This window comes from Geotrypetes seraphini, chromosome 8, assembly GCF_902459505.1.
Source record: "Geotrypetes seraphini chromosome 8, aGeoSer1.1, whole genome shotgun sequence".
NCBI classification, from domain to species: domain Eukaryota; kingdom Metazoa; phylum Chordata; class Amphibia; order Gymnophiona; family Dermophiidae; genus Geotrypetes; species Geotrypetes seraphini.
This window is the reverse complement of record NC_047091.1, coordinates 56,034,535-56,061,803: the sequence shown is the minus strand read 5'-3', so window position 1 is coordinate 56,061,803 and position 27,269 is coordinate 56,034,535. Positions and strand designations below refer to the sequence as shown.

General features: G+C 42.3%; 2 protein-coding genes across 2 annotated transcripts in view; one reads left to right on the top strand and one right to left on the bottom strand.

Moving 5' to 3' along the window:
* The window catches only part of LOC117365422 (cytochrome P450 2F3-like), a 64,817-nt gene that overhangs the window by 17,203 nt on the left and 20,345 nt on the right, over positions 1–27,269 (top strand). The window contains exons 2-6 of the mRNA XM_033955863.1: positions 875–1,077; positions 6,523–6,685; positions 9,046–9,195; positions 11,633–11,793; positions 14,378–14,554. Of these exons, the coding sequence (XP_033811754.1) occupies positions 898–1,077; positions 6,523–6,685; positions 9,046–9,195; positions 11,633–11,793; positions 14,378–14,554 (831 nt within the window). The 5' untranslated portion in view covers positions 875–897. The remainder of the gene's footprint in view (positions 1–874; positions 1,078–6,522; positions 6,686–9,045; positions 9,196–11,632; positions 11,794–14,377; positions 14,555–27,269) is intronic.
* LOC117365424 (MICOS complex subunit MIC27-like) lies at positions 22,216–23,194 on the bottom strand. Its single transcript, XM_033955865.1, is given in 2 exon segments — positions 22,216–22,920; positions 22,922–23,194. Coding segments are annotated over 2 exon segments (918 nt in total). The 5' UTR covers positions 23,177–23,194; the 3' UTR covers positions 22,216–22,257.

Sequence of the window (27,269 nt, the reverse complement as noted above, 5' to 3'; positions counted from 1 at the left end):
CAGGGAGGGAGGTGGGTCGGGCCGAGCCCGGCCAGACAAGATCAGGGGGGTAACATGGCAGGAGGGAGTTGGCAACCCTCCTGCCTTTTGTGGGGCATCGGCACAGGGGGGGGGGGAAATTGCGGGTGGGATATACGCGGTGGGGGCATCACAAATTTTTTTTTTTACTTTTTCTTTTTTTTAACAGGCCTGCCTGTCTTTTTTATTCATTTTTTTTATAGTGAAGATATGTTGTGTGTGTAACACGCAAAATATCTGTGCCATGAAAAAAAATGAATAAAAAAGACAGGCAGGCCTGTCAAAAAGCCTGCAGACCTGACGGTAACTCAGTTACTGACAGGTCCACAGCAGTCGGGTTTGGCAATAGTAAAACCCGACCCAAAATAGCCAAGCAATTGTTAGTGAATCAATCGCTTGGCTATTTTGCATGGGGTTTTACTAATTTGCATGGAAGGATCGCCAAAGGCTTTAGTAAATAGGGCCAGATGGAAAACTGGTCGTTAAGGGCTCGCAAACCGATCGGTACATGATCGGTTTGCTTAGTGAATCTAGCCCAAAGAGGGAAAAACAAACTATTACCCCTAGGATGCAACTAATACGGATGACTCAGCAGAATCCTGCAGTATAGGTTGGCATAAGGTGCACCTGTAATTGTTTTAATCTGATAATTACATCTAAAGCTGTGATTTCTTATGGCAACAATATATATAAGCTTATAATCACCAGGGTTTTCGCAGTGTTGTAGGGCACTTTCTCACCATCTAAACATCTTTCAATCTATGATATAATCGTTATTATTGCCACTATCTTGGTAAAGTTTGTTTATGTAACATATAATCTTTGTGGGGTTTTTTAAAATGTTTATCCATTACAGATTCAAGAAAATATTTTCTGAGAATGGATGCCAGTGGGGCTCTGCTTGTTTTTCTGATCATTTTCCTGTCCTGTCTGATGTTGTTCCGAAATGGAAAGGGCTGGAAGAAAGAAATGCAGCTCCCTCCAGGCCCTTCACCCCTGCCAGTGATAGGCAATCTCCTGCAGCTGGATATGAAAGACATGGTCAAATCGCTCACCATGGTGAGTCTAGGACTGACAAGATCAAATTTGATGCAGTCAAAGTTACCCCCAAGGAGCACTTGTATTTTTTTTATGCCCATATTCAATATCACTTACCAAGATTCTTACATCACCACAGCTTTATAAAAATAGTGCAACTTAGTAGCACAGTAAATATGGCAAAGTGGTCAATCTAGTTGGTCAATCTAGTTGGTCCAGCAAGGTGCTTAGAGTTTTTAGGGTTCTGCGTTCTGCAGGTTTATTCAACCTGCCATGCCTTCATTTAGGGCTCCTTTTACTAAGCTGCGCTAACAGTTTTAGTCCACGCTACAATGCCGCGCACGCTAGACGCTAATGCCTCCATTGAGCTGGTGTTAGTTTTTCCGCGTAGCATGGGGGTTAGTTATAGATGCTAGCACAGCTTAGTAAAAGGAGCCCTTTAGAAAAGATGTTTTAGCTGCCGCTCCATGTAGGTTACTTTCTCCCAAGTCTTCTTGTAAGCGCAAAAGTCGCTTCACTGTTTAGTGATGAAGCGCCCGATATCTTGCGCTGGGAACTGAAGTAGAATGCTGCAGTATCAATGGCCAATGTGGTCCCTTGAACATTGCCATACAGAGTTCAGCAACTAGCAACTATAGCAAATCCCATGCAACTAAAAATAAATATTGAGGTAGATTCAACAGCACCATTGGGAAACCGTTTTTCAAAGTAAAGGTGGCTGAGGTCTGGAATGCCCTTCTAGAACAGTTTTAATATAAGAAAAGCCACTTCATGAAAAATAATCATAGATTTTGGTACGATAGTTATCAATTTACATGTCTAATAGAACTCTGCTCAGAGACATGAAGGCATTGTGTTCCGCCTCACCACCCAATCATTGCAGTGTTCAATGTAAATTTACTCCAGGTGTGAGTTTTCATTAACTGTTATGTTGCTAGCTACTACAGCTATGCTTAGCCTTTTATTGAAGTTCTAAAATGTAGAAAATGTTTAACTTAACTTAGAAAAGTAGCTGGTTTCGACGTGCCACGTTTCAGTCCTGCGTCAGGGAACCGACAAACAAATACAGTTAAACTGGAGGTGAAGGCTCTGAAATGAGAATAAACGTGTGTGAAAACTACAATATTAAATTCAATAAACATAGTTAAAAACACTCACTTTATTATGTTAAGATCTATATATGACTCAATCTAAAACAGTTGGCAGAGGTAAAAACAGTGATGGGATTCCAAAAGGAATGGGATATACTGTATACAGTGGATACCTTAGGGTGGATTTCAGCAAAAATAATCAATGAAATGAGGACAGGTAACCAGATAAAGGCGGTAAATATGTCAGACAACAAACCAGGATGCATTTGCTTTAGTGAATGCGGAAGAGGAGAAACACTGTAAGCAAACTTATTTAAAAATTCAGAAGGGCATTACTTTTTCAGTTGGGCAAAAAATAGAACGAGACACTGGCAGCTAGAATCAGAATATTAAAAGCTCAATATAGTTTAGAATTTAACATCTCCGCTAAAGTTAAGCAACAGATATTTAAAACTTTTCTCAAAAGACCTTCATTTGCAGCCGGTGGTGCAATTCTCTGTTATCTTTTCCTACATATAAAAGCAGGATGCAGTCATCAATTTCAAATTGTAACTTTAAATCCAGAAGTGAATTATAAAAGAACAACTAGACTTAATTTAGATACAATCTCATTCCTGGATCATCAACATTGCAATGAAAAATCAGAGGTCAAAACAACTTTTAGTGCAACTGTTTTATTCATCACTCACACACATAAAGGAAGCTTTACTTGAAACACATATCGAAGCAAGTTAAAGACTGAGACCTAACCCTAAGCCATTACACTTCTCCCTCCGTATTCGCGGTTTCAGCAATCGCGGTTTCAATTATTCACGGTTTTTAGCTTGCTGGCTTCTTCTCCAAATTACATCAGCTTGCATAGAGAAATCACTGATTCCAAGCGTTTATAGAGAAAATCGCTGATTCCCAGCACTTTCTTCGCCGTGTTTTGCCTCTCCTTCAGGAACAGGCCAGGTCTCCCACCATGTTATTTGTGGTTTCACCATATTCACGATAGTTTTTAATAGAAAACAGCGAATAACATATGAAAAAGGTATTTGCGGCTTTTCTGTATTTGCGGTTCTGTTAATCCCCTATCACAGCGAATACAGAGGGAGAAGGGTATACATTTCAGACTATGGAATGAAACCCTGTTCTTTCCCCCCTGCTGCATTCAAAGGGAAAGGAATGCTAGACTTGGACAAAATGCAGTACATGCAATCACAGTTACAATTGGCACCCCTCAAAATATTCCGATATAACCTGTTTGCTTTACAGTAAGACAGAGATTAGAGGACTGAAAGAAACGTCTCCTGTCTGCCCATGACCATCCCATAACCCACCCGTTTCCATGCCCCCTTTTTTGACTCGCTGATTCCACACCTAAATTTGCACACATGACTGCACCAATGATTTTATGGTAAGAACACTAACAGGGAACTTTAAGACAATCCAAGAACGTAAAACATTTGAAATTAAAATGATAAAATATTTTGACGTCTACCAGACAAGACTTAACAAAGATCTAGGCTTCCTTTCCCACTCCAAAACTGTTTTGTTACCTCTCTATCTCCTGCTGACCACCCACCCTTCTTCCTGTGAAACCATCCCTGAAATGCTTTCATATTTTTCTTCATATAAACTATTTGCTTATTTCTGATCTGAAATTTCAAGTTTATTTAAAATTTCTTATACCGCCCAATCAGCCTTCTAGGCGGTGTACAAATTCGTAAAAACCAGAAAACAAACTTTAACTAAAATACGAGTTTGAGTTGACATTAGGTCCCCAAACTATAACTATAAAAACTTATAAAAACTATTAAAAACAAAGACAAACAAGAATGAAAGGTAAAGGCAAGAACTACAATATTCAAAGTAAAAGAGAACAATTAAGGAAAAAACAATAGGAGGGGCTGCTATCGATAACGTTAAACTCTATAGTCTTTATGCTCGATTGCCCTTAAAAGGACAGTTACCTTCGAAAACTCATCATAAAATGCATTGAGTTAGTCCAATAAAAAAAGGTATTACCTTATTTCATTTATTTATTTCTATATATTACCTTGGAAGGTGGACTAACACAATCACCACTCCATTTCACACATAGTTTGTAATTGATATTAATTAGCACCAATAACAGCTTGTTAAGAAGCCAATTATTGTCAGTAATTGGTTTGTTATTCAATCAAATTGTGCGTTTTTGGGTATGTGACCAAAATTGTATGCCCAATTTTTAGCACTTTTTATAAAGTTTGGGGGTTAGTTGTATATCTGTGAGATTGTGTGGGTTGGATGTCAGGACATGGAATAGTTGCTAAGGGTTTGCAAGTGTGTATGTGGGGGAGTGTGTATTAGGGGTACATGTTGGGGCATTGGAGGTATATGTGTGAGGGTGTGTTTGTGGTACAATGGGTATGTTGGGAAGGTGTGAGTATTTGGGGGATGAGTACTTCCAAGGTGTTGATGTATGTGAAGGGGTGTGCGGAGGTTTGTGTGTGAGGATAGTGAGTATATTGGGAGCATATGGAGGGAAGTATGCGTGAGGAGAAGTTCTGGAGGGTGTGGGGGTATGGGTTTAATGTATGCAGGGTGGTGCAGATGGTATGTTGACAATGTGTGCATATGGGGGTGGCAGTCGATGAATATGTTGGCACTAGGAAATGTGGGGGGAAGGGTTGTGTGTTGGGGTATATGAAGGGATGTAGTTGTGTTGCATATGTGGGGGAGGGGTATGGAAGGAGGTGGTTTGGAGTTAATGGAGTGTTATGGTGGCAGGAGGGAGTGCATGTGGGAGGTTTGTGGGTGCGAGTTTGTGATGGTGTGGGGGATAGGTTTGTCCGGAGTATGAGTGTGATTGGTATTCTGGGGGGGGAGTATATGTTGGTGAGATGTAGGCTTCTTAAGCACTCATTATCATCATCTTGAACTCCTCTCATTTTCTACCCTATGCCATCCCCTTTTACATTCTTGTCTTTCCCTGCCAACACCCTGCATTCACCCCTAACTCTCCTGCTGTTTGTATACTCTTCTTTCTCCCTGCACTTCTCCCATTTCCTTCCTTGCTCTCAAACTCTGCCCCATCTCTTATATTTCACCTCCTTGCTACGCCCTTCTCTTCTTTGCTTCTCTCTAACCCCTTCCCGAATGCATTTATATATCCCTCCTCTCTCTTCGTCTCTCCCCACTCCCCCACTTATATTCTACTACCACACTCCTCTCCTTTGTTTCTTCTTATAACCCCACTCCTCCTTTTTTTCCCTATTTTTTAACCTCACCTGTTCCCTTATGCTTCTATCCTCCTTTTCTTGTTAACTTCACCCCTTTTAATATGATCCACCCTTCTTACCCTCTCGTTTTTACACCTATAATGTTGCCCTTTCTTGGGCATTTTTCTCTCTGCCTTTGGGCTCCTTTTATGAAGCCGCTAACCCCCGTGCAAGCCCAAAAACTACTGCCTGCTCAAGAGGAGATGGTAGCGGCTAGCATAGCTGGCAGTTTAGCGCACGCTATTATGCACGTTAAACTGATACCTCACCTTCGTAAAAGGAGCCCTTTGTCTCTCCCCATGCCCTTCTGTTGGCTCTTCAACTACCCTGCCTGAGCCCAGTGTCTCCCAAATCTTAAATGTTACTTCCCTTCTCTTCCTGCCAGTGGGACATGGAGGACCTGCCACCTCCTCAGGCTGTTACTGTGTAGGTAAAGTGACACCAAAAGAATCTGTTTGCGAATGTGTAAAGAAACAGAAAAACATATTGGCTGCCACACCAATAGGCATTATCGCTTGGGCATAGCACGCCACAAAATGTTGATTAGCCCAGGGTTCTTGGTCAGAACTAGGAATGTATTTCTCATTAGCTGAACCATCTACCTTATGCCTTCTGTATTCAGCCAGTTGTGTTATCTTTACAAATTAACCCAAAAAAATGCAATCTTTTAAAAGCAACATCTTAGTACTATTGCCCTTGGCCATGTTTTCACTTCTGCCTCGTCTAGTTTTTATAAGGAAAACATCTTTTTCCAAAGGCTGGTAAGAATTGTTCTCGTTTGATTACATAAGTACATAAGTACATAAGTAGTCGCCTCCGCCGGGGCAGACCAGAGGTCCATCCAGCCCAGCGGTCCGCTCACGCGGCGGCCCATCAGGCATATTGCCTGGTCAGCGGTCCCTGACTAATTTTATGCCTACCTCTACACTTATCTCTAAACCTTCCACTGCTCTTATCTGTACCCCTCAATCCCTTTGTCTTCCAGGAATCCCTTTGTCTTCCATTAAAGCTACATGTTCCTAAGGCTGCATCTGATTCATAAGAAATACTTCTTGGCTATGCTCTGTAGACTGGTTCCAACTGAATATTTCCTATAATTACATATAATTCTTGTTCTTTTTTTTGTATAGCTGAGTGAAAAGTACGGCTCAGTGTACACAGTCTACATGGGCACTGAGCCATCAGTGGTACTATATGGCTATAAAGCTGTGAAAGAAGCCCTTATTGATCAAGGAGAAGAATTCAGTGGAAGAGGAGAATACCCTGTGGTGTTTAGGTTCACCCAAGGAAATGGTGAGAACGGTTCAAAACTGTGCTGCTCGTTGTCCTATCACAGACAATCGGGTGTTTGTTTGGTTTTTTGTAAGCAAAAATTAAATTTGGACATATTTTTTGCATGCAGCATGGGTAAATATTAGCTGTTAACACAGCTTTGATAACACAGCTCTCTTTTTTTAAAAAAATATTATTTATCAACATTTTCATTCTATATTCAAGAATAACTCTTGTTCTATAATCTAGGCATCCGCATGTTAGAATACTAGCACTCACTTATGACTGTGCACACATATCTGCCTAAGCGCTAGCAGGACACCTAGGCGCTATGCTATAAAAATCCACCTAAGGCCTGATTCTATAAACAGTACTTGGCTGTGCCTACACTGTAGGTGCCACTCAGTGAAGTTGTCAATCAACCGCTAGGCACCATTGATAGAATCCCACATAGTAGTATCTAGGCATGCTTAGGCATCACTCGATGTCCTGAAGGTAGGTGCCGGTATATTAGGCCAGGTTTTACCAGGCCTAATTTACCGGCACCTAACTCAAACGCCTTGTAACACCTAAGTCAACCATGCCTATCCTCCATCCCTAACCATGCTTACTTTTCAGGTAGGCGTCATTAGGAATCGGAAGGCGCCTCCACTTAAATCATTAGGCACTGCGCGGAATTTTGTGCCTAACTTTTAATTTTAATTTTTTAAAAATTAATTATTCAATTAACTTCAGTGTTGCAGTGAATTACAATGCCTTTTAAGCTAACCGATTTAATTTAGGTTAGGCACAGATTTTAGTTAGGAGTGCCTAACTAGTGCACTGTTTACAGAATCTGGCTCTTAACTTACAGAGCAGTTGTTTGCAAAGGGAACATATACAGGGTGGAGAATGAGTGGGGGGTCATAGGTAAAGCACCCACATATACACGTAACTTACAGCTGGTATAACTGCAGTGTCTAAATGTTGACAGGTGCCATTGACTTGTATTCGAGTCCTAGTGACTTGATGATCATCATTAAGTTTTCGAGGCAGAATACAGAAGTAGATTGCCTGGTCTTTCTTCTGTGCAGTATAAATTCAATGTTGCTGTTGCATCAAACGTGATCCTCTGCCTCCAACACTGCCCATCTGCTGCTGCCCAGATGGTTGGTACATCGTTAGTCTGACATCTTCACTGAAACCAGTCTGCCTTGGAAGGCCCTGCCGGTAGTGAAACTACTGATAGCATAGCTTGCAGCTTCTCAGATGTGCACAAGCTCCAGTGGCACAACAAGCCCATGTACCATAACTGGAGGACTACATGTCATAAATGCCAATACTGGTTAATGCTTCTAACCTAAAGCCTAGATGCCTAGGCTTCAGTATTGAATAGGCACCTACCACACAGGTTTGGACTACCTAAATTGAGGCACTGACTTATAGTATTGCCCCCATACTAACCTAAATTACCCCTAAAACTCTAGTCCACAAACAAGAGAGAGAGAGAGAAACAAGGTGCACTAAGAGCAGAAAAATGAAAAACAAGAAGCATCATAACATAGTAAATGAAAACAGATAAAGACTCACATGGTCCATCCAGTTGAACCAACAATTCAATGGTATATTACATTTTTCTTGCTAAGTTCCACTATTAATTGTCTTCTTCTCTCCCTGAGAGATGCAAAATTTATACTTAGACAATATGAATGTCCTGCTCCATCCTTACCATTTTCAGAGCTCAGACCATAAAAAAAGTCCGCCCTCCACTGGCCCTACCTTCCAGCCACCAAGGTGCTGCCAAAACTTCTCTTGATCTGACCTACCACACACAGGACATAGACTGTAGAAGTCCATTCAGCATCGGCTTCACTTCCCCACTTCTAGAGTTGCCATCAAATTAATTCCAGCCCATCTGGATCCCACTTGCCATATACAGGACACAAATTGTAGAATTCCATCCAGCAATGGCTTCATTTCCCCTCTGCCAGAGCTGCTGTCAAAGTTAACTCCAGCTCATCTTGGTCTGCCTTGCCATATATGGGACACAGACCGTCGAAGTCCGTCCAGCATCAGCTTCACTTCCCCACTATTGGAGCTGCCATTTAAGCACCACTCCTGTGCATCATAAACAAAGTTATAGCTGTTGATCTGTCAAGTTTTGCTCAAATTCTATCCTCTTTCTATTTAGGGATCCTTTATGTCTTTCCCACATATTTGTGAACTCTGACACTGTTTTTGACCCCACCATCGCTACTGAGAGGGCATTCATCACACTCTCCATGAAAAAGTATTTCTTTATCCACTGAAACTTCCAAGGAATCAAGAAATATCTTTGATCTCAGGCCTCCATAACTCCTTGTCGACTTGTCTCATCTTGTGATATATCTAATCCTATCCAGGTATCGCATTCACCAATGGAGAGAAATGGAAAAACCTTCGCCGGTTTGCTCTCCAGACTTTGAGGAACTTCGGGGTGGGGAAAAAAAGCATTGAGGAGCGGATCAAAGAAGAAGCCTATTTCCTAGTCAAAGAATTCAAGAAAACAAATGGTTGGTGTTCTTAGGAGGTCATAAGAACATAAGAACATAAGAGGCGAGCAACTAAACTAGTGAAGGGTATGGAGAAACTGGAATATGAGGATCGACTTAAAACACTGGGATTGTTCTCCCTTGAGAAAAGGAGACTGCGTGGGGATATGATCGAGACCTTCAAAATACTGAAAGGAATCGACAAAATAGAGCAGATTATTTACATTGTCCAATTTGACACGGACAAGAGGACATGAAATGAAGCTAAGGGGGGGCAAGTTCAGGACTAATATCAGGAAGTTCTGCTTCACACAGAGAGTGGTTGACATCTGGAATACTCTCCCAGGGGAGATTATTGCGGAATCGACAGTCCTAGGCTTCAAGGGCAAACTAGATGCATATCTCCTTGAGAGAGGCATATAGAGATATGGTTGGCTATAGGGTAAGCCAGGTGTATACCTGGCAGGGCCTCCGCGTGTGCGGATCACCGGACTTGATGGACCGAAGGTCTGATCCGGAGATGGCGCTTCTTATGTTCTTATGTTCTTATGCTTAAAAGGCTGCCGACGATTGCGTGTCAATCACGCATTGACATCCTAAAGAGATTTGCGTCTACATTGCTGAACAGATGCCTTAAATGTAGGCCAGCATTTTGCAGGTCTACATTTAAAGCATCTGTCTCATGTCTACCCAAGGCCACTTCTGGGTGAAAACAAGCCCATGCCCTACATTGTGTCTCTACACATCTCCGTAGACACGTTACAGATGCCTACAATGTAGGCATCCTTCCTCAAACAATTTTTTTTTAAAAATATGCATCTCAATTGGCTGCCAGACGGCGGTAGGACACCTATCCCCGCCTGCAATCAGGATGCGCATTTCGAGAATCAGGCCCAAAGATTTCAATGGCCCTGGGTGTGATCTAAGTGGACTGAAAATTTATACCTGCATTCTAATACACATACATACAAACAAGTTCCACTGCCGGGTTTCACACCAGCTCAGAGACATGCACAGATTTTTCTCTTTTTAAGTGCTTGTTTCACCCAGGTTCATTAGGGGCTCCTCTTAATAATGTAATGTAATTTATTTCTTATATACCGCTAAACTCCGTTAGGATTCTAAGCGGTTTACAGAAAAAACAGACAATAAGGATGCATTAAAATTATAAGTAAAATAGGTACTTAGATATTCCCTTACTGTTCAACTAAGGCCTTCTTTTACAAAGGTGCGCTAACCGATTAGCACGTGCTAATCAGCGCACCTTATTAAAAGAGGGGGGGGTTAATGTTATGAAACCCATTTTATTCCTATGGACTTCTTACCATTTCGCACATGCTAATGATTAGCTGTGCGCCAAATCTGTCAGCACACCGTAGTCAAAGGTAATTCTCCTTAGTCGTCCAATTTTATTTCTGCCTCCAAATTTACCCCCTCCCCTTTGATGAAGCCATGTTAGGCTTTTTTATCGCCAGCCATGCCAGCATTACCTCCGACACTCATAGGAATTCTATGAGCCTCAGAGCTAATACCACCACTTCCGACAATTTAAAAAAAGAAAAGGGAGGGGAAAATATGTGAGACTTCACTGATTAATTAATTCACTACTTATCCCCTCCCTGTATTAAGCCATGGTAGGGTTTTGTATCACAGGCCGTGGCAGTAAAAGCTCCGACGCTCATAGGAATTCTATGAACATAGCAGCTTTTACCCCCATGACCTGTGATAAAAATACTAACGCAGCTTCATAAAAGGGGGTATATGTATTGCTGTATAATATAGCTCCACTATGGGGTAATTCTATAACAATTCACCTATGAGGGGCTGCTGAAAAGTTCTCGACCCAACCAACAAAGTTGAGGCAATTGCCATCGAGGCAATTTGCCTAGAATTTGGAATAGGCGATTAATCAAATAATAAATAAACTTGAAACTTGAGGACTAGGTACTTAGTACAGCAATTTTCCACTTTTTTTTTGTTCCGTATTTTTCCGACGGAACAAAAAAAGTGGAAAATCACTGGACTAGGTGTATAGTCCTCGATGGAGACTGCCCCAACTTCATTGGTTGGGCTGAGAACTTTACAGTGGCCCCTCATATATATTTATGCCTAAATGGCATCTATTCTAAATGATGAATGGAGTCAAAAAAGAGGACGTGGAAATGACAGGCCAAGGGCAGATCAGGGTCATGCCTTTAAGTTATACACATAGTTAAAGATCGGGCATCCGCATCTAACTTCAGATGTGAGGTTGTGCACCACATATCAGTTGGTTCAAATGGCTGTGCCTAAAGTTAGGAGCAGTTATGCTATAAACCACGCCAACTTTAAGCAAGGTTTACAGAATAGCGCTGAGGGGGAGGGGGGGTTTGAGATGATTTTTTTTAGACCCCTTATATAGAATTTACCACTATATGAAGTGGATGAATAAACATATTCTATGTTTCTGTGTTTCCAGAGGAACCCTTTGATCCAACCTTTGTCATGAGTAAAGCTGTTTCCAACGTTATCTGTTCAGTTGTCTTTGGGAACCGCTTTGATTACACAGATAAAAGCTTTCTGACCTTGCTAGGCCTGATCAATGAAAACTTCCAGCTCATGAGCAGTATTTGGGGAACGGTGAGTACCAAGGAGGTGCACCAACCTGATTTCCAACTTTTGGTTCATCAATTTGTGTTAAAAAATTTTTTTACTGTGGGATTTCAAACAAAAAACGTTCATCTGTCCAAGTGCATTCCATTATTTTTTTGATATCCTGAACCACCTCTGAATATGCCTTGTCACTGGTTAGTGACTCATGGATAACCAAATTTAAAGGGCTGTCAAAATTAACAGTGAAATGAATATTCTGCTTTTGAGTAGTCAATACTAAAGCAATACAAATGACTTCCATCCCATCCCAAGGACTTTCATAATTTATAACAGCTTGCTGAAAAAATAGTTGCCATAAGCCATTATTGAGATGGCTTGGGGAAATCCACTGCTTATTCCTAGGATAAGCAGCATACAGGATGCTGGGCTTGATGGACCTTCAGTGTGTACCTGTTTGGCAATTCTTATGTCCTTAATTGTTCCCTATACCAACCCTACATTCCACAAGGGTTCAAAAAGTCTTTTAAAAGGGATCATGAGTAGTCACATACCAGTCATTCTATGAACTCAAGAAGGGAACATTCCTTGGCACACTGCAAGTGTTAAGACAAACACCAGCATCTCTAATGAACCCTAGCCAACAAGGTTCATTGCTATCACAAAACTAATCCATTTGGAGACATTACCCTATCAGGAGCTGGTGACTACAAGCTAAAAAATGAGATAGAAGATACAAGGAAAACTCTAGAATGAGAAGGTATAGGATGAAGTTAAAAGGTTATAGGCTCAGAAGTAATCTGAGGAAACACTTTCATACTGAAAAGATGGTAGATGTGTGGAATAGACTCCTGGTGTTGGTGGAGGAGACCATAAGCAATGCAACACATTTTGTTTTTTTTGTTTTTTTGTGGGAGAGCTCCACACTAGATCGTCTCAAGCTCCGTCTCAGAACTTGCCCAGGCTCCGCCTCAGATCCCACTCCCACATAATAATACTAATTGTAATGCCATTTCTTCCATTCATTTTTCATATACACACAATCTAATCATAATGCATTGCACACAGAAAGCCAAACATCAGCTCAATGCCAGTGATAATATTTTAGTCCAGTCAATAATTTTAGTTCTAATTATTCATGCCTAAAACATATCAAGAACAACCCTCAGAATATCACACACACATAAAATAATGCACAGTAAAATGATACAATATATCGAACAGAATAGTATTTACATTATTCTGGAAATATAAGCAGGCAGTATCTAACTCACCAGTCCAGCATCTTCCTGTTGGCCATGTAAACAATAATGTTCAGCAATACTGTAACAGAAATTCTGAGGTTACTGGCAACCATAAAAATAATTTACCCATCAATATTTTAGGTAGGTTGCCAACTGGCCACCAGGCTTTAGCTCTGCTAACCTTTAATTTTCTGTTGAATTATCAAACAATGGTTAGAGCAGCAGGTAAGCCAGGGTTCAATTCCCACTCATTCCCCTTGACATCTTGGATAAATCACTTAGGCCCAAATTCTGTAACCAGCGTCTAATGTTAGGCACTTATTTTGGAGGTGCCCAACTAGATAAACGCCTATCTAAATTGAATAACAAGCTCAATTAAGCTTTTTAATCAGCACTAATTGAAACTTAGGCGCCTATCAAGAATGCGTGATTCTGTAACAAGGCGCCTCTAAAAATCCCTTCCTTTCATCAAGCATGTGCCTTCTTTCTCTACCCCTTCCTTCTAGTGTCTGAGCTCTCTCCTCCCCACTTCTATGCAGCATCTTCCCTTTTCTCTCCTCCTCACTTCCATCCAGCATCTGCTCACCCTCTCTCTCTCCTCCCATCCAGCATTCTTCCCCTCTCTTTCCTCCCCAGTACCATCCAGCAGTCTGTCTCTCTTCCCTCCCCACTTCCATCCAGTGCCTACCTCTTTTCTCTCTCCATTCACCCCACTTCCATCTGCACCCTTTTCTCTCTTTCCCTCTGGTGTCAAGTCTGTCTGTCTGTCACTCACAATCTCCCTGGCTGGGTCTCTCTCTCGCACCCTGGATGGATCTCTCTCTCCCCTCCCTCCACAGTCGGATATCTTTGTCTTCCCTTCCCCCCTCCCCTTGTGATCCGGTATCTCTCTCCTTCCTTCATCTTTCCTTCCCTTCCCTCCCCCCTTGGTTTAGTCTCTCTATCTCCTCTCCCCCCTCTCCGTGGTCCGGTCTTTCTCTCTTTGTCTTCCCTCCCCCCCCCCCCCCCGTTGTAGTCAGGTAGCTCTGTCTGTATTCCCTCCCCTCTGGTTGGGTCTCTCTCTCTCCCTCCACAGTTAAGTCTCTCTGCCCACTCCCTCCATCAAATTTCTCTCTCTCCCTCCCCCCACAGTTGGGTCTCTCTGCCCTCCCTTCCCTTGGGTTGGGTCTCTCTCTCCCTCTGGTTGGGTCTCTCCCTCCCCCCCCCTTTTTCATCAGTCTCTCATATAGAATTTGGGGGCTACTGCAAATATTTTCCAGTGCCAAATTTGGGAGCCATTTATTGAATCTGGCCCTAACTAGTCCCCAGTTAATGTATGACGTTGTTTAAATATCAAATAAAAAATAATTGTCTTTTCTTTCCATGTGCAGCTGTACAATATTTATCCAAATGTCATGAAGCACCTCCCTGGACCTCACAACAAAATCTTTTCAAATTTTGAAAAGCTGAAGCTGTTTGTTTTAGAAAGGATCAAGATGCATGATGAAATGTTTGATGCCAATTGTCCCAGAGATTTTATTGACTGTTTCCTGTCCAAGATGAAGCAGGTATGATTTATTTTTAAAATTTATTTAAAAAATTTATATACTGCCTTTAGACAAAGCCGTTTCCATAAAAACTAAACATATGTAATAGCAGAATATAGAACAAAATCACATTTCTAAAAATAAAACCAAATTACAGTACCATAAAATACATTTTCTTTTAATAGAAAAAAAATAGAGATTCTCTGCTTCTTTCTCATTGTTCCCCATGTGTTTGCTTTTTGGCTTAAGATATTTGTATAACTGCACTGTGCATATAATCTATTCTGTTGGGTACTTGTCTGTGCTCTCCTTCCCACCTTTAATAAAAAAATATTTTTTTTAAATAGAAAAAACCAAACAAATGAACAATACACAAGCAATTAATAACAAAAGCACTTAGGAATCCACTTATTGACTCAAACACAGAGTCAGGACAGAAATGACAACTACCAGGAAATATAATGTGTAGTGCAGTGGTTAGAGCTACAGCCCCAGCACCCTGGGGTTGTGGTTTCAAACCCCGCACTGCTCCTTGTGACCCTGGGCAAGTCACTTAATCCCCATTGCTCCAGGTACATTAGATAGAGTTTGAGCCCGCCAGGACAGTTAGGGAATAATGCATAAGTACCTGAATAATTTGCAATCCGCATAGAATTGTAGGATATGTAGAATATTTTAAAAAAAGGTTAATATGAAGGCTGAATAACTCTACAAATAGGCATCCACAAATAGCTTGGTTTTCAGCAGCTTTTTGAAGCTAAAACGGTCAGTGCTTAATCTTAGATGTCCCGGCAGTTTATTTCAAAGGGACATTCCAGCTACAGAAAACATCTTAGATTTTGTATCTACATATCTCACATTTTCTTCAGTAGCCGCCAAGAGTCTCATGGCACCCTCTGAACACAATGTTCTGTTTGGTTTATAAACCTTCCAGAGGGATTGAAACCAAGAAGTTGGTTTGGCAAGGGTGCTAAAAGAGAGTGCTAAGAATGACCATTGGTGAACAGCAGCTGAATAAATCTAATTGATGTTTGCAGTTGAACTTTGAGGCTATAATACATAGGGGTCCTTTTAAATAGGGGTCTTTTTATTAAGGCGCACTATGCTAATACGTGTGTCCATAGAATAAAATGGATGTGTTGCATTTAGCGTGCCTTAGTAAAAGGACCCTAAAGTTTATAGTTTATTATTTATAGTCTGCCTTTAATAAGACGGATTACAATTTCACATACATAATAAATATCACAAACCAACATACATATAAAATCACAAAAACAATTCGCATTATACAAATTTCACTTTCCAGAATAAGAGCCATTTCAACAATTTCTTGAAAGTGCATAAGTCCTTCTGCTATCTAATATACACTGGAAATTTATTTTATTCAGTAGTACCTGCGAATGAGAAAACACTAGTTCTTGTGAGGCGAGGGAAGTACAACCGCCTTGAAAAGTTGAATGGCTGTCCAGGTGACTCATACAGTCTCCATGCAGGCTTTAGATGGGTTACTCTGCATGTCAAGCAATCAAGCAGCTTAAAATATAGTAACATAGTAAATGATGGCAGATAAAGACCTGAATGAGAAAGGTCCATCAACCTTCAAGCAAACAGACAATCAGTAAACCATACACAACACTCCACACAACATACATATAGCAAGCACACTACAACCAACTCAGCCACCAGCCCATACAGTCCTCCCCTACGAAGCCCACCCCCCTTCCCCCCGATGCTTTTCTAGTTCCTCCTATACTGTTATTTTGTTGATGTACTTGCTTGTCTGGCCTGTTTGCCATTCTCAATAAAAATATGTTTAAAAAAAAAAAAAAAAAGACCTGAATGGTTCATCCAGTCTGCCCATTAAAGATTTACTTCTTTGGCCGCCAGTGCTGAGAAGCACTTTTCATCATCGGGACAGGCAGTCCCGCAGCTTACCATCCAGCCAGCTGAGAGGGTCCTGCTAGGATCTTTAAATTGCCAGCTAGCCGCGGAACGTGGCCTTGGGTCGCGAGCCAAAGGGGCCTGCCCCTTATGAGCCCCTTCGGAGCCTAAGAGGAGCAGGGAGCAGGGAGTATCAAAATTTATCAATATGGGCAAGAGAAAGGCCAAAGTAGTACCACCAGTTTCGATGAAGGGTCCGATGGATCGCCATCTTACGGCCCCTGTGTTGCCACAAAGGAAAGAGCAGGTAAATTTAGATACTATAACAGCTTCGCTGTCCTCTGGAGAACCTACACCACCCCTTCAACCATCATATTCTTTAGGGAGGAAAGACTCCCAACCAGTGAAGGAGGGAATATCTTCTTCCCAACAAATATTATTATCTTTTGGACTGGAGGATTTATCCTTAGAGGGACATAAAGAGCTGACCCCTGTGCAGATGGACATGGGGCAAGGCTCTGAAGTCCTTCTTAAGGACAAAGAGATCACTTTAAACGATGTATGGCTAAGCATTAATAGAATAGAATCAACACTACAAAAAACCGTTTTGAAATTATGTCAATTTTCTCTTGATGTTACAGTTAAAATGAAAGAATTTGATGTTAATCAGAGTGAAACAGAAAAAAAGTTAGAAAAATTAGATCAAGCTGTGAACACTTTACAAGTAAATGCTGCTTCTAATATTAAAGATGGTATGTTGATTCATACTAAGTTAGAAAAATTAGAGAATTCCTTAAGGACTAAAAATCTTCATTTATTAAATTTTCCCTTAACACATTACTTGTCTTCTTTGGAACTCTTGAAAATGTATTTGAGGGATATATTGCATTATACTAAAGTGGATAATCTTGAATTAGATAACCTCTATTACAGTGTTTTTCAACCGCTGTTCTGTGGCACACTAGTGTGCCGCGAGATGTTGCCTGGTGTGCCGTACGGTCAGGGCCGCCATCAGGGCAGTACCACCAGTCCTGCATTCAGGGGCCCGGAGCTGACAGGGGGCCCGGGCTCCCCCAGGGTCCTAGGCCACAGTCTAGGGAGAGGGGCGGTCCGCCCCACGTGGACAGGAGAGAGCTTGACGGGGGACCCGCGGAGTTCAATACATCTCGAGCCGCGAGGCTCGTCTTCTGTTCCTGCCTGCCCTGCAGCTAACATATAGCCGATCGCAAGCGTTCCCCGATGTCAGCGCTGACGTCGGAGGGAGGGCTTAAGCAAAGCCTGCCCTCCGACGTCAGCGCTGACGTCGGAGAATACTTCCGTTCGGCTATTTGTGCGCGGCAGGGCAGGCAGGAAGCAGAAGACAAGCCTCGCGGCTTGAGCTTCGTTTTGCTGAGAAAGTTGCAAAGATGGGCTGGGAGGCAAACACGGAACACAAAAGGGGGGAGGGAGTGCGTTTTGGACACAAGGCATGAACTTGGGAGAGAGGAAGGGGGGGAAAGAGAGGCTGAGGGGGGGGAGGGAATGGGTTTTTGGACACAGAAGGCATGGACTTGGGAGAGAGGAAGGGAGGGAAAGAGATGCTGAGGTGGGGGAGGGAATGCGTTTTTGGACACAGAAGAAATGGACTTGGGAGAGAGGAAGGGAGGGAAAGAGATGCTGAGGTGGGGGAGGGAATGAGTGTTTGGACACAGAAGGCATGGACTTTGGAGAGAGGAAGGGAAGGAAAGAGATGGTTGTGTACACGGGGAATAGAAGAAAGGAGAATTTTTGGTCATAGGGAGGGAGTGAGGTACAGATAGTGGCATACCAGGGTGGGGGGGGCGGTCTGCCCCACCCCGGGTTTACGTCCCAAGGGGGTGCACAGCTGGCCACCCTCCAGTGTTGTCCCTAGGCCTGCAAACTGCGGCTCTTTAGCCACTTGAGTGCCACCGCCGCCATCGGGAACAGGCCGGCGCCAAGTTCTCCCTGCTTTTCCCTGTGGGGCCGGCCAACTCTCGCCACTCGCGTCAATTCTGATGTCGGAGAGGACGTTCTGGGCCAGCCAATCGCTGCCTGGCTGGCCTAGAAAGTCCTCTCCGACGTTAGAATTGACGACGGGTGGCGAGAGTTGGTCGGCCCCGTGGGGAATAGAAGCAGGGAGAACTTGGCGCCGGCCTGTTCCCGATGGCGGCGGTGGCACTCAAGTGAATTACTTTATATATAGTCAATATAGGCACAGAGTTAAATTTTTTAACATTTTCTAATGGTGGTGTGCCTCGTGATTTTTTTCATGAAACAAGTGTGCCTTTGCCCAAAAAAGGTTGAAAAACACTGCTCTATTACATTCCAAGAGTGTCTAAAGAAATACTTGAAGAAGGAGAAATGGATAAACTTGTTTCACCTGATAGTTTGATTTTATCACAATTTCTTGAATTCTCTAAGGATATAATTGATAAACGAGCAACTTTATTAGTGGTTTTCAAAACAGAGATGGAAAAACAGGCTATTTTGAAATTATATTTCTTGTGGCCAACGTGTGATAATTTTTCCAGATGTCTCTAGACAAACTCAGTTTAAAAGGAAGCAATTCCTCCAGCTGGAAAAAAAAAAAATTTCCGTGCAAATGCTTAGTCTCGTATGGAAGTGATAAGTATACTTTTTTTGAACCAGTCCAGTTAGAAGACTTTATTAAAGGGAAACTTTTGCTGAAAGTATAATTTCTATTATTAATAACTTTATATATATGGATTTGCCAATTACTGCCTGCTATGTTAAATGATAGATAGATTTTTACTTTTTACTTAATACTGGCGACCATTATAATGTGGACTATATCATGGATGATTTATTTTCTTTATATGCTAAGTTGTATCTTGTATACAGAATTTGATGGATATTTGTGAATATTTGTTATTATAATGAATAATCAAATAAAGAATTAAAAAAAAAAAAAAAGATTTACTTCTTTAAGTAAGCCCAGGTCCTGCTATTAAGTAAGGTTACCAAATGGCTCTAGAAAAAAAAGAGATCAGATTGAGACATCCGGGTTTTATTTCCATACGTAACCATACATAAGCATCACAGCAAAATAAGTCCCCTTTACAGCTTTGGTGTTTCTCTAGCAAAGCTTACTGGGGCTGGTTGGGGAATGTGGCTTCAAAGGACAATAACTTCCTATCTCCTGCTTCCCCCAGACTTCCTGCCTTTCTAAGACTTAATCCAAAGACATATTACATTATTCCTCCATTTCCTGAAATTTTTACTCCTCTATAGTATAATGGAGTCCTGACCTGCTCTAGGCTGAATTCCAGACCAGGTTTCTTGGTTCCTTTTTTCATTTGCAGCTATTTAGTGGAAGCCCTTGTGTTAGGGTTACCAGATTTTCCATTTGGAAAATACGGACCCCTAGAACTGCCTCCCAGGCCTGCCCAGTTCCACCCAACCCCGCCCTATTATGTCCTAGTCCCCAATCCCACCCTAGCCCCACCCCCTACTGTCTGCACGGATGCCCTCCTGCCTGACGGCGATTTCTTAGAAGCTTTTCAAAGTGCTGGTTTTGAAAATCCGTACGGACCTCCAGACATGTCCTCAAAAGGAGGTCATGTCTGAGGAAATCCAGATGTCTGGTAACCCTACCTTCTGCAGGGTTATCAGATGTCCATATTTACTTGTACAAGTCCTCTCTTTAGAGGACTGGGTGCCCAGGGGGTTTCCTAGACTGAAGAGAGTTTGACCAGGTTTTGGACTCACTCTCTCCAGTCCAGCCCCCACCATGGAGTTGGGTATGGCTCTATGAGTCTCCCCTATCCCCACATATTTCCTCCGGCACTGCAATTTCATAATTTCAGGCAGCTGGCAGTATTAGCAACATGATCCTGCTATTATTGGCCTGCCATGGAAGCCTTTGCTCTGCAGCATCCTGTCTAAGAAGAAGTCTGTTTCAAAAGGGGGGAGAGGAATAAGTTTGGAGTATATGTCACTGCTTATAGAAGATGTGCAGCAGTCACTCTTCTTTAAACATTGTGGCAGAAGCAGACCCCCAGCAGTGAGAAGGTCTTGTACATGCCAGAGCTATTCCACTACCCCTAAATTCTGATGCTATAGGTCAAGGGTAGGGAACTCCGGTCCTCGAGAGTCGTATTCCAGTCGGGTTTTCAGGATTTCCCCAATGAATATGCATTGAAAGCAGTGCATGCAAATAGATCTCATGCATATTTGTTGGGGAAATCCTGAAAACTCGACTGGAATACGGCTCTCGAGGACTGGAGTTCCCTACCCCTGCTATAGGTTAACACCTAGTTCACCCAGTGGCTTAGCCAACCCTGCCCACTTTCCTAGCACAAGCTTTTCTTCTTTGATATCCTAGACAAAAGTAGTGAGGAAATGGTGCGGGTCTCAGATTCATAAAGACATCATCAGCCATAATATTTTGAAGGCTAGGACAAATTCATTTGGCTGACTCCTGTTTCTTCTTTGTTCCTTCCCAAGGTGGCTCATTCTGGTTCACAAATGATCAAACACATACCCTCAGGCATAGAAACGTATCACAGAGGCCACAGGAACTGCAGTGTCAAGATAAATTACATTACATTACATTACATTACTGATTTCTATTCCGCCTCAACCTTGCAGTTCTGGGCGGATTACAAAAGAGACAACTGGACATTTCCAGGATAATTACAGAGAGAATTCTGGTCATTTCTAGGAAAAGTTACAAGAATAATGGAGCTGTATATTTCAAGAGCTACAAGATGCTGTACAAATAGGAAATAGTGCAGATCCAGTATATATACCGTTAGGGAAGCAGTTGACATGCTTGAGGCTAAAGAGAAGGGAACTGGTGAAGGGGGGAGGAGGGGGGAGTTGTGTTGCGGGGGGTCCGGTTGGGGTTAAGCCATCTTTATAAATTTTTTGAATAGGTGGGTTTTGATTTATTTGCGAAAATATTTGTAGTCGTTTGTTGTTATCAGCAGGTTGGAGATAGTGTGGTCCAGTTTTGCTGCATGCGTCGCCAGCAGACTGTCAAATATCTTCTTGCGCTGGGTGCCTTTGAATGGGGGGAGGTAAAAGGGGTCTTAGTTCTTCTTTGCCTAGTGGTGGCGTTTTGGTACAGGCGGTTGTTTAGGTAATTGGGGGCTGTGCCATTTATTGCTTTGAATAATAGACAGTATAGTTTGAATTGAATTCATGCTTGCATTGGCAACCAGTGTGAGTCCAGGTAGGCCGCGGTGACGTGGTCAAATTTTCTCAGTGAGTAGATTAATCTGAGTGCAGTGTTTTGGATTGTCTGTAGTTGTTTTATCATTGTTGCAGGGCAAGGCAGATAGAGTATGTTGCAGTAGTCCAATAGACCTAGTACTAGGGATTAGACTACTAGCCTATATTGCTCTTTGTCGAAGAATTTTCTGATTTTTCTTAAATTGCGCATGGTTAGAAATGCTTTGAAATGCCTGAGCGGAAGGGAAGCAGCGATGGCGGCCGGTGAGCAGGGCAACAGCGTTCGGCAGTGGCTTTGAGGTGCTTACCGGTTCGCAATGGACAAGAACGACTTCCGCAGGAACTTGATTGTTAACCTGGGACTCTTTGCGGTAGGCGTTTGGGTCGCTAGAAACTGACCGACATTGACTTGATGGCACCTCAGCCAGTGGCATAGAAAGGCTGCTCTGAAAATGCTGCTGGAAGGACGTATCTGCACTAATTATCATTCTTAACCCTCTGTGGAGGCATCTTTTTTTTTTTTTTTTAAAAGGAATATTTAGTTCTTTATTCATTTTCTAACCAGAAGCTAGCAGAATTAAACACATGTTGTAGAAACTTTCTATTCAGCTTAGCCATCTTCAATATTTTCTACTTCAATCCAGTGTTCAACTTCTAGTGCTGTACATATCTATATCCTCCGGATGGGACTGCCCATGATCCATCATTTCAGGGTCATGCTTAAATTGCCTCTCTTTGGTATCATCTACAGTTACTGCTTGTTTGGAATTAGTGTCTGGCTGTCCTATTTCTGCTGGTAAAGGCATGGATTCAAGAGTCAAGTCTGCTGGTGATTCTAATATGGCTGATGTTATTAGCGGTTCAGGTTTTACCTCAGAGTCGGAAACAGATGTACAACTCTCATCATCACTTTGTTCTTGGTTGAGTATAGATGCTAGCTTTTCCTGTTGGTCTGAGCTAAGCTTGACATCATTTTTCAGTGGAGATTCTAATTCATTCTTTGAGATATTGGTAGTCCAAAATGATTCAATTGTTTCATAAGTCCAGTGGCTTGCACCATATACTTTCTTCCCCGTTACCTTAGCAAATATTATTGTTTGAGCTGGGTAGCAAACAGATAATCCTACAGTAGTAAATCCCAAAGGATAAGCAATTTTTTTAAACTGAGATCCTTTTCTTGCTAAAAGCAGACCAGTTAACCCAGACATAGCAATCATAGTTACTTTTGAGAGGAATTCTGGAGGTGGATGTTTTAGGTATACAAATATATCTTTTCCAAACTGGACTGTATTCCTTACTCCATCTTTAACAGAGAAAAAAAACATTCTCGCACCATTCCACATAAGGATATACTGTATTTCGTATCACTGACATCCCCAACTGCAGATGACCAGGCTCTTCTTCAACATATTTAGAATGTTGCAGAGGTACAGAATAAATAGACAGCTGACTTGGTCTTAACAGCAGACTTCCTTCTGGTTCTCTCTGTCGTACAGCATATAAAGCAAAAGATGTCAGAGCCAAGCCAGTAGGCACAGCTGCCAGTTTTAATAACTTAGCCGCCATGTCCCAGCCTCCTGAACCGGTAGCATCTTAAATGCTGATCACGCCTCATATCTCTACTTGTAAGGACACAGGCTGCTGATGAAGTTTGTAACTCACAGCTTATGACTGTTACTGGGATTGTAGAGAGCCGATCTGCCATGTTCTTGTGCAAATAAATTGTCTGAAAGATATTCACATTAAATATAAAACAGGCCTGAAAAAAAAAAAAGAAATGCTTTCTGGGTGGTCTTGTTGATTTGGGCCTGCATTGTGCAGCATCTATCTATTGTTACTCCTAGGAGTTTTAGGGTAGGTTGTATAGGGTATTTGGAGGCGTTTATTTCTAGTTCTGTGATGGAGGGATTCTTATCCTTTTCAAGCAGTAGAAATTTTGTTTTGTCAGTGTTCAGCTTCAATTTGTGATCTGCCATCCATTTTTCCACTGCTTGAAGGGTTTTTTCAAATTTTTCTGTAGAAGTTGGGTCAGGAGCATCAAAGGGTAGGAGTATGGTGATGTCGTCAGCGTAGCTGAATGAAGTTACATTCATATTGTCTAGGGTAGACCCAAGGGAGGATAAGAAGAGGTTGAAGAGAGTAGGTAAGAGAGGTGATCCTTGAGGAACTCCACAGGGGTTGGACCATGGTTCTGATTTAAGATTGTTTGACTTTACTCTATAAGATCTGCATTTAAGGAATCCTTTGAACCAATTGTATACCCTGCCTGAGATTCCTATGGCTTCTAGTGTCTGCAGTAGGATGGTGTGGTCGACCAGATCGAATGCTGCAGATAGATCGAGTTGAATTATCAGCATCTTTCTGCCTTTGCTGAGGTGCTGTCGGGCTGTGTCTAGTAGGGTTACTAGTAAAGTCTCCGTGCTGTGGTTGGATCTGAATCCCGATTGAGAGGGGTGGAGAAGATTGTGGTCTTCCAGGTAATTTGTGAGGAATTGTGCAACTAGTCAGTCCTTCTATAAGTTTGACGTATATTGGTATTGAGGCGATGGGTCTATAGTTAGCGAGGTTATCTATAAGGCCTTTGTGGTCCTTCACAATTGGAATGATTATTATTTCTCCTAGGTGCTGCGGGAATTGACCTTCAGTGAGTGTAATTTGGATCCATTGCATGAGGCTGGCCCTAAATTTGGGGGTGGCATTGGTTATTAGATATGCTGGACAATAGTTCAGGTCGCATGAAGCATGACTATTTTTTGTAGAGTCGATTCATGTCTGTCCAGTTTACTGCAGGGAATTCGGTCCAGGTCCTGTCTGCAGCAATGGCTTCTCCTATTGGGGGATTTGTTGTTATCTCGTCGAGGACGGTGTGTGTGTTATTGAAGATAGTCCTGATTGTTGTAATCTTGTTTTTGAAGTGGTCTGCGAGTTGAGTGGCTGTTGGAGGATGCTTTCCTTGTGCTGCTAGGTAAGGTTTGGTGTTGGTGAGGTTTTTTACTAGATTGAAAAGTTTTTTTGAGTCTATGGACTCCATGCCTACCAGCTTGGAGTAGTAATCTTTTCTTTTTTCTTTGAGTTTGGTCTTGTATTGTTTGATTAGACTTCTCCATGCTATTTTGGAATGTTCTTGGTTCTTTTTTTCCAGTTTCTTTCCATTTGTCTGCAGTGCCTTTTGAGTTGGAGCAGTTCAGCGTCGAACCATTTGTCTGATTGTCTGCAGATTTTGTGTTTTGATTTTATTGGAGCTAGCTCATTTAGGATTGTTTTGCTTAATGTTTGTCATTGTGGTATGAATTCTTTGGGGGTCTATGGAGTCGATTGCGGGATCTGCTTTGTCCCAGAAAGTGGTTGGTTCGATTTTTGGACAGGTTTTGATGGGGGATTTGTGTTTATAATTGCATTGAGCCCAGTTGATGTTGAAGGTGTATTTATAATGATCTGACCAGAGGGAGGGGATCCAGGATCCGTTTGAGATGTGGATTTCTGATGTTTGAGGTTGTTGGGTCATGAATGCAGCAATATCTAGTTGATGGCCTTTTTCGTGAGTGGGTTGGGGGGTTGAGTATTTGGTAGGATAACGTTTTGAGGTAGGCGAGTAGGCTTTCTGTTTGATTGGAGGTATGGTCTTCGAGGTGGAGATTAATGTCTCCTAGTAGTAGTTGTAAGTTGATGTTAGTGAATTCTGGAAGATGAAGTCTTCAAGCGTGTGTTTTGTAGTGCTCCATTTTCCTGGTGCTATATAGCAGAGAATACAGGTTACGGTGTCTTTGAGTGTATCACCAGATAGTTGGCAGGCTAGTAGATTTAGATCGGGTGTCGTGTGTTTGTCTAGGACTTTTATGTTGAGATTGTTTTTGGCTAGAATTGCCAATCCTCCCCCTCGCTTTTTTTCTCTGCAGATAAGCTTTACTTTGTATCCCTTAGGGCAGAATTCTGTTATGCAAGGGTCTGAGTCAGATGTTAACCAGGTTTCAGCTAGGAAAAGGTAGCCTAGATGTTCTTTGATTATCCAGTCCTTAATGAGGTCTGCCTTTGGGTTAATCGATCTTATGTTCATATATGCACAGGCTATTGATGTGTAAGTTGTATTGGGATTGTGGGTGCATTTTGGATGGAGGAGGCTTCTTGGTTTTGGATGGGTGTTATGGGTTGTTGTTTTTGGCTTGGGAGATGGCCTTTTTCCCCAACTGGGGGGATGCTTTTGTAGGTGATCGTTGAACAGTCTATCAGATTTCTGGGTGGATGGGGTTTTCTTGAAGGTTGGATGTGTCTGTTGGACTCTGTCAGAATTGGGATGGGGGAGATGTGGTATCCAGATGTGTTCTATTTTGTTAGGAGCGGGAAGAGTAGTAGGATGGCGAGCAGGAGTTTTGTTGTGCTGGGTGCCAATTTTGACTGTATATGGGGGGGAGTGCTAGAGCTATAGGGGTTGGTTGGTGTGCAAGGTAGTGCCGTGGAGTTCTTATTGGTTGGGATTTCGCTGTGCTCTTATTTTGGTCGGAGCTGTAGTCTTTTAAGCAGGATCCCCTGCTGGCTCGGGGGGAGGGGGGGGGAGGGACTGTGTCTTATGGTAATAGTACGTAATATTCAGAATTTGTGTTCAGCTGACCATAGTAGTAAACCTCTATATTCAACAAATGTTAATAGTTTGCAATAGTCAGATTTTTACATTCAACTAATATTAACATTAAACAATTTGACTAATATTGGCATTAAACTTTAAAGTTCAACTAGTTTATCAACTAATGGCACTTATCAACTAACGACACTAGTATTAGCATTGAGTTTCAGATTCAATAGATGTATCATCTAATAGCTTTAGTCTAACTTTTAAACTCAACTAACAATAGCTTTAAACTTTTAATAAATACCAGTGAATAGATAGCCTCTGGGCAGCAGAAGGAGAGCCATATCCTTGGGGGTCTAGGACAATTCAGCATGGCCGTTTCAATGCGGACAGTTCAGTGCGGCTGTTTCATTGCAGCCCTTTCATCACAGCATGACTGTTTTACCGTGGTCGTTTCATCGCTGGCGAACGCATGCCTTGCTGAAGCTTGCTCCCTCCCACACACACACTGGTGCTTCATGCCCAATTGAATTGGTGAAAGAGGGGTGCATTGCTCCCCTTGCCCCCTCCCCCTACTGGTGCTTCAGGCCCAATTGCTTCAAGGTTTGCAAGAGGGGGTTAATGCCCCCCCTCACCCCCACTGGTGCTTCAATAAAGCTATCTGAGACAGCATGGGGACAGCATCTGACAGACTTCTCAGTGCTTCAGGTAAGCTGGATGTGGGGCAACTCAGCACAATGAGGCTGATGCGGGATTGCATCTGTCAAACTCAGCATCTGTCAGATTCCTTGCAAGGCACCCATTCAGGTGCACTGGGTGGGGGCCAACTCAGCACAATGAAATGACTAAATCTTAAAGGGCCACAATGAAACAGCTGCAATTAAATGCACCACCCTGAAATGTCCCATTCCCTACCCTTGAAGGAACTTATCAGGCCAGCAAGGAGTGTGTCTTTAATTCTAGTCCAATGGACGCCATCAGGGGTATGTCTTTCTTTTTGATGTCCAGAGAATAACTACTCACCTGCTTCTAGCTTGACTGTGTTGCTCCTGTGGATTCAGCTCTAGGTCTCCACAATGAATATCCATGAGAGAG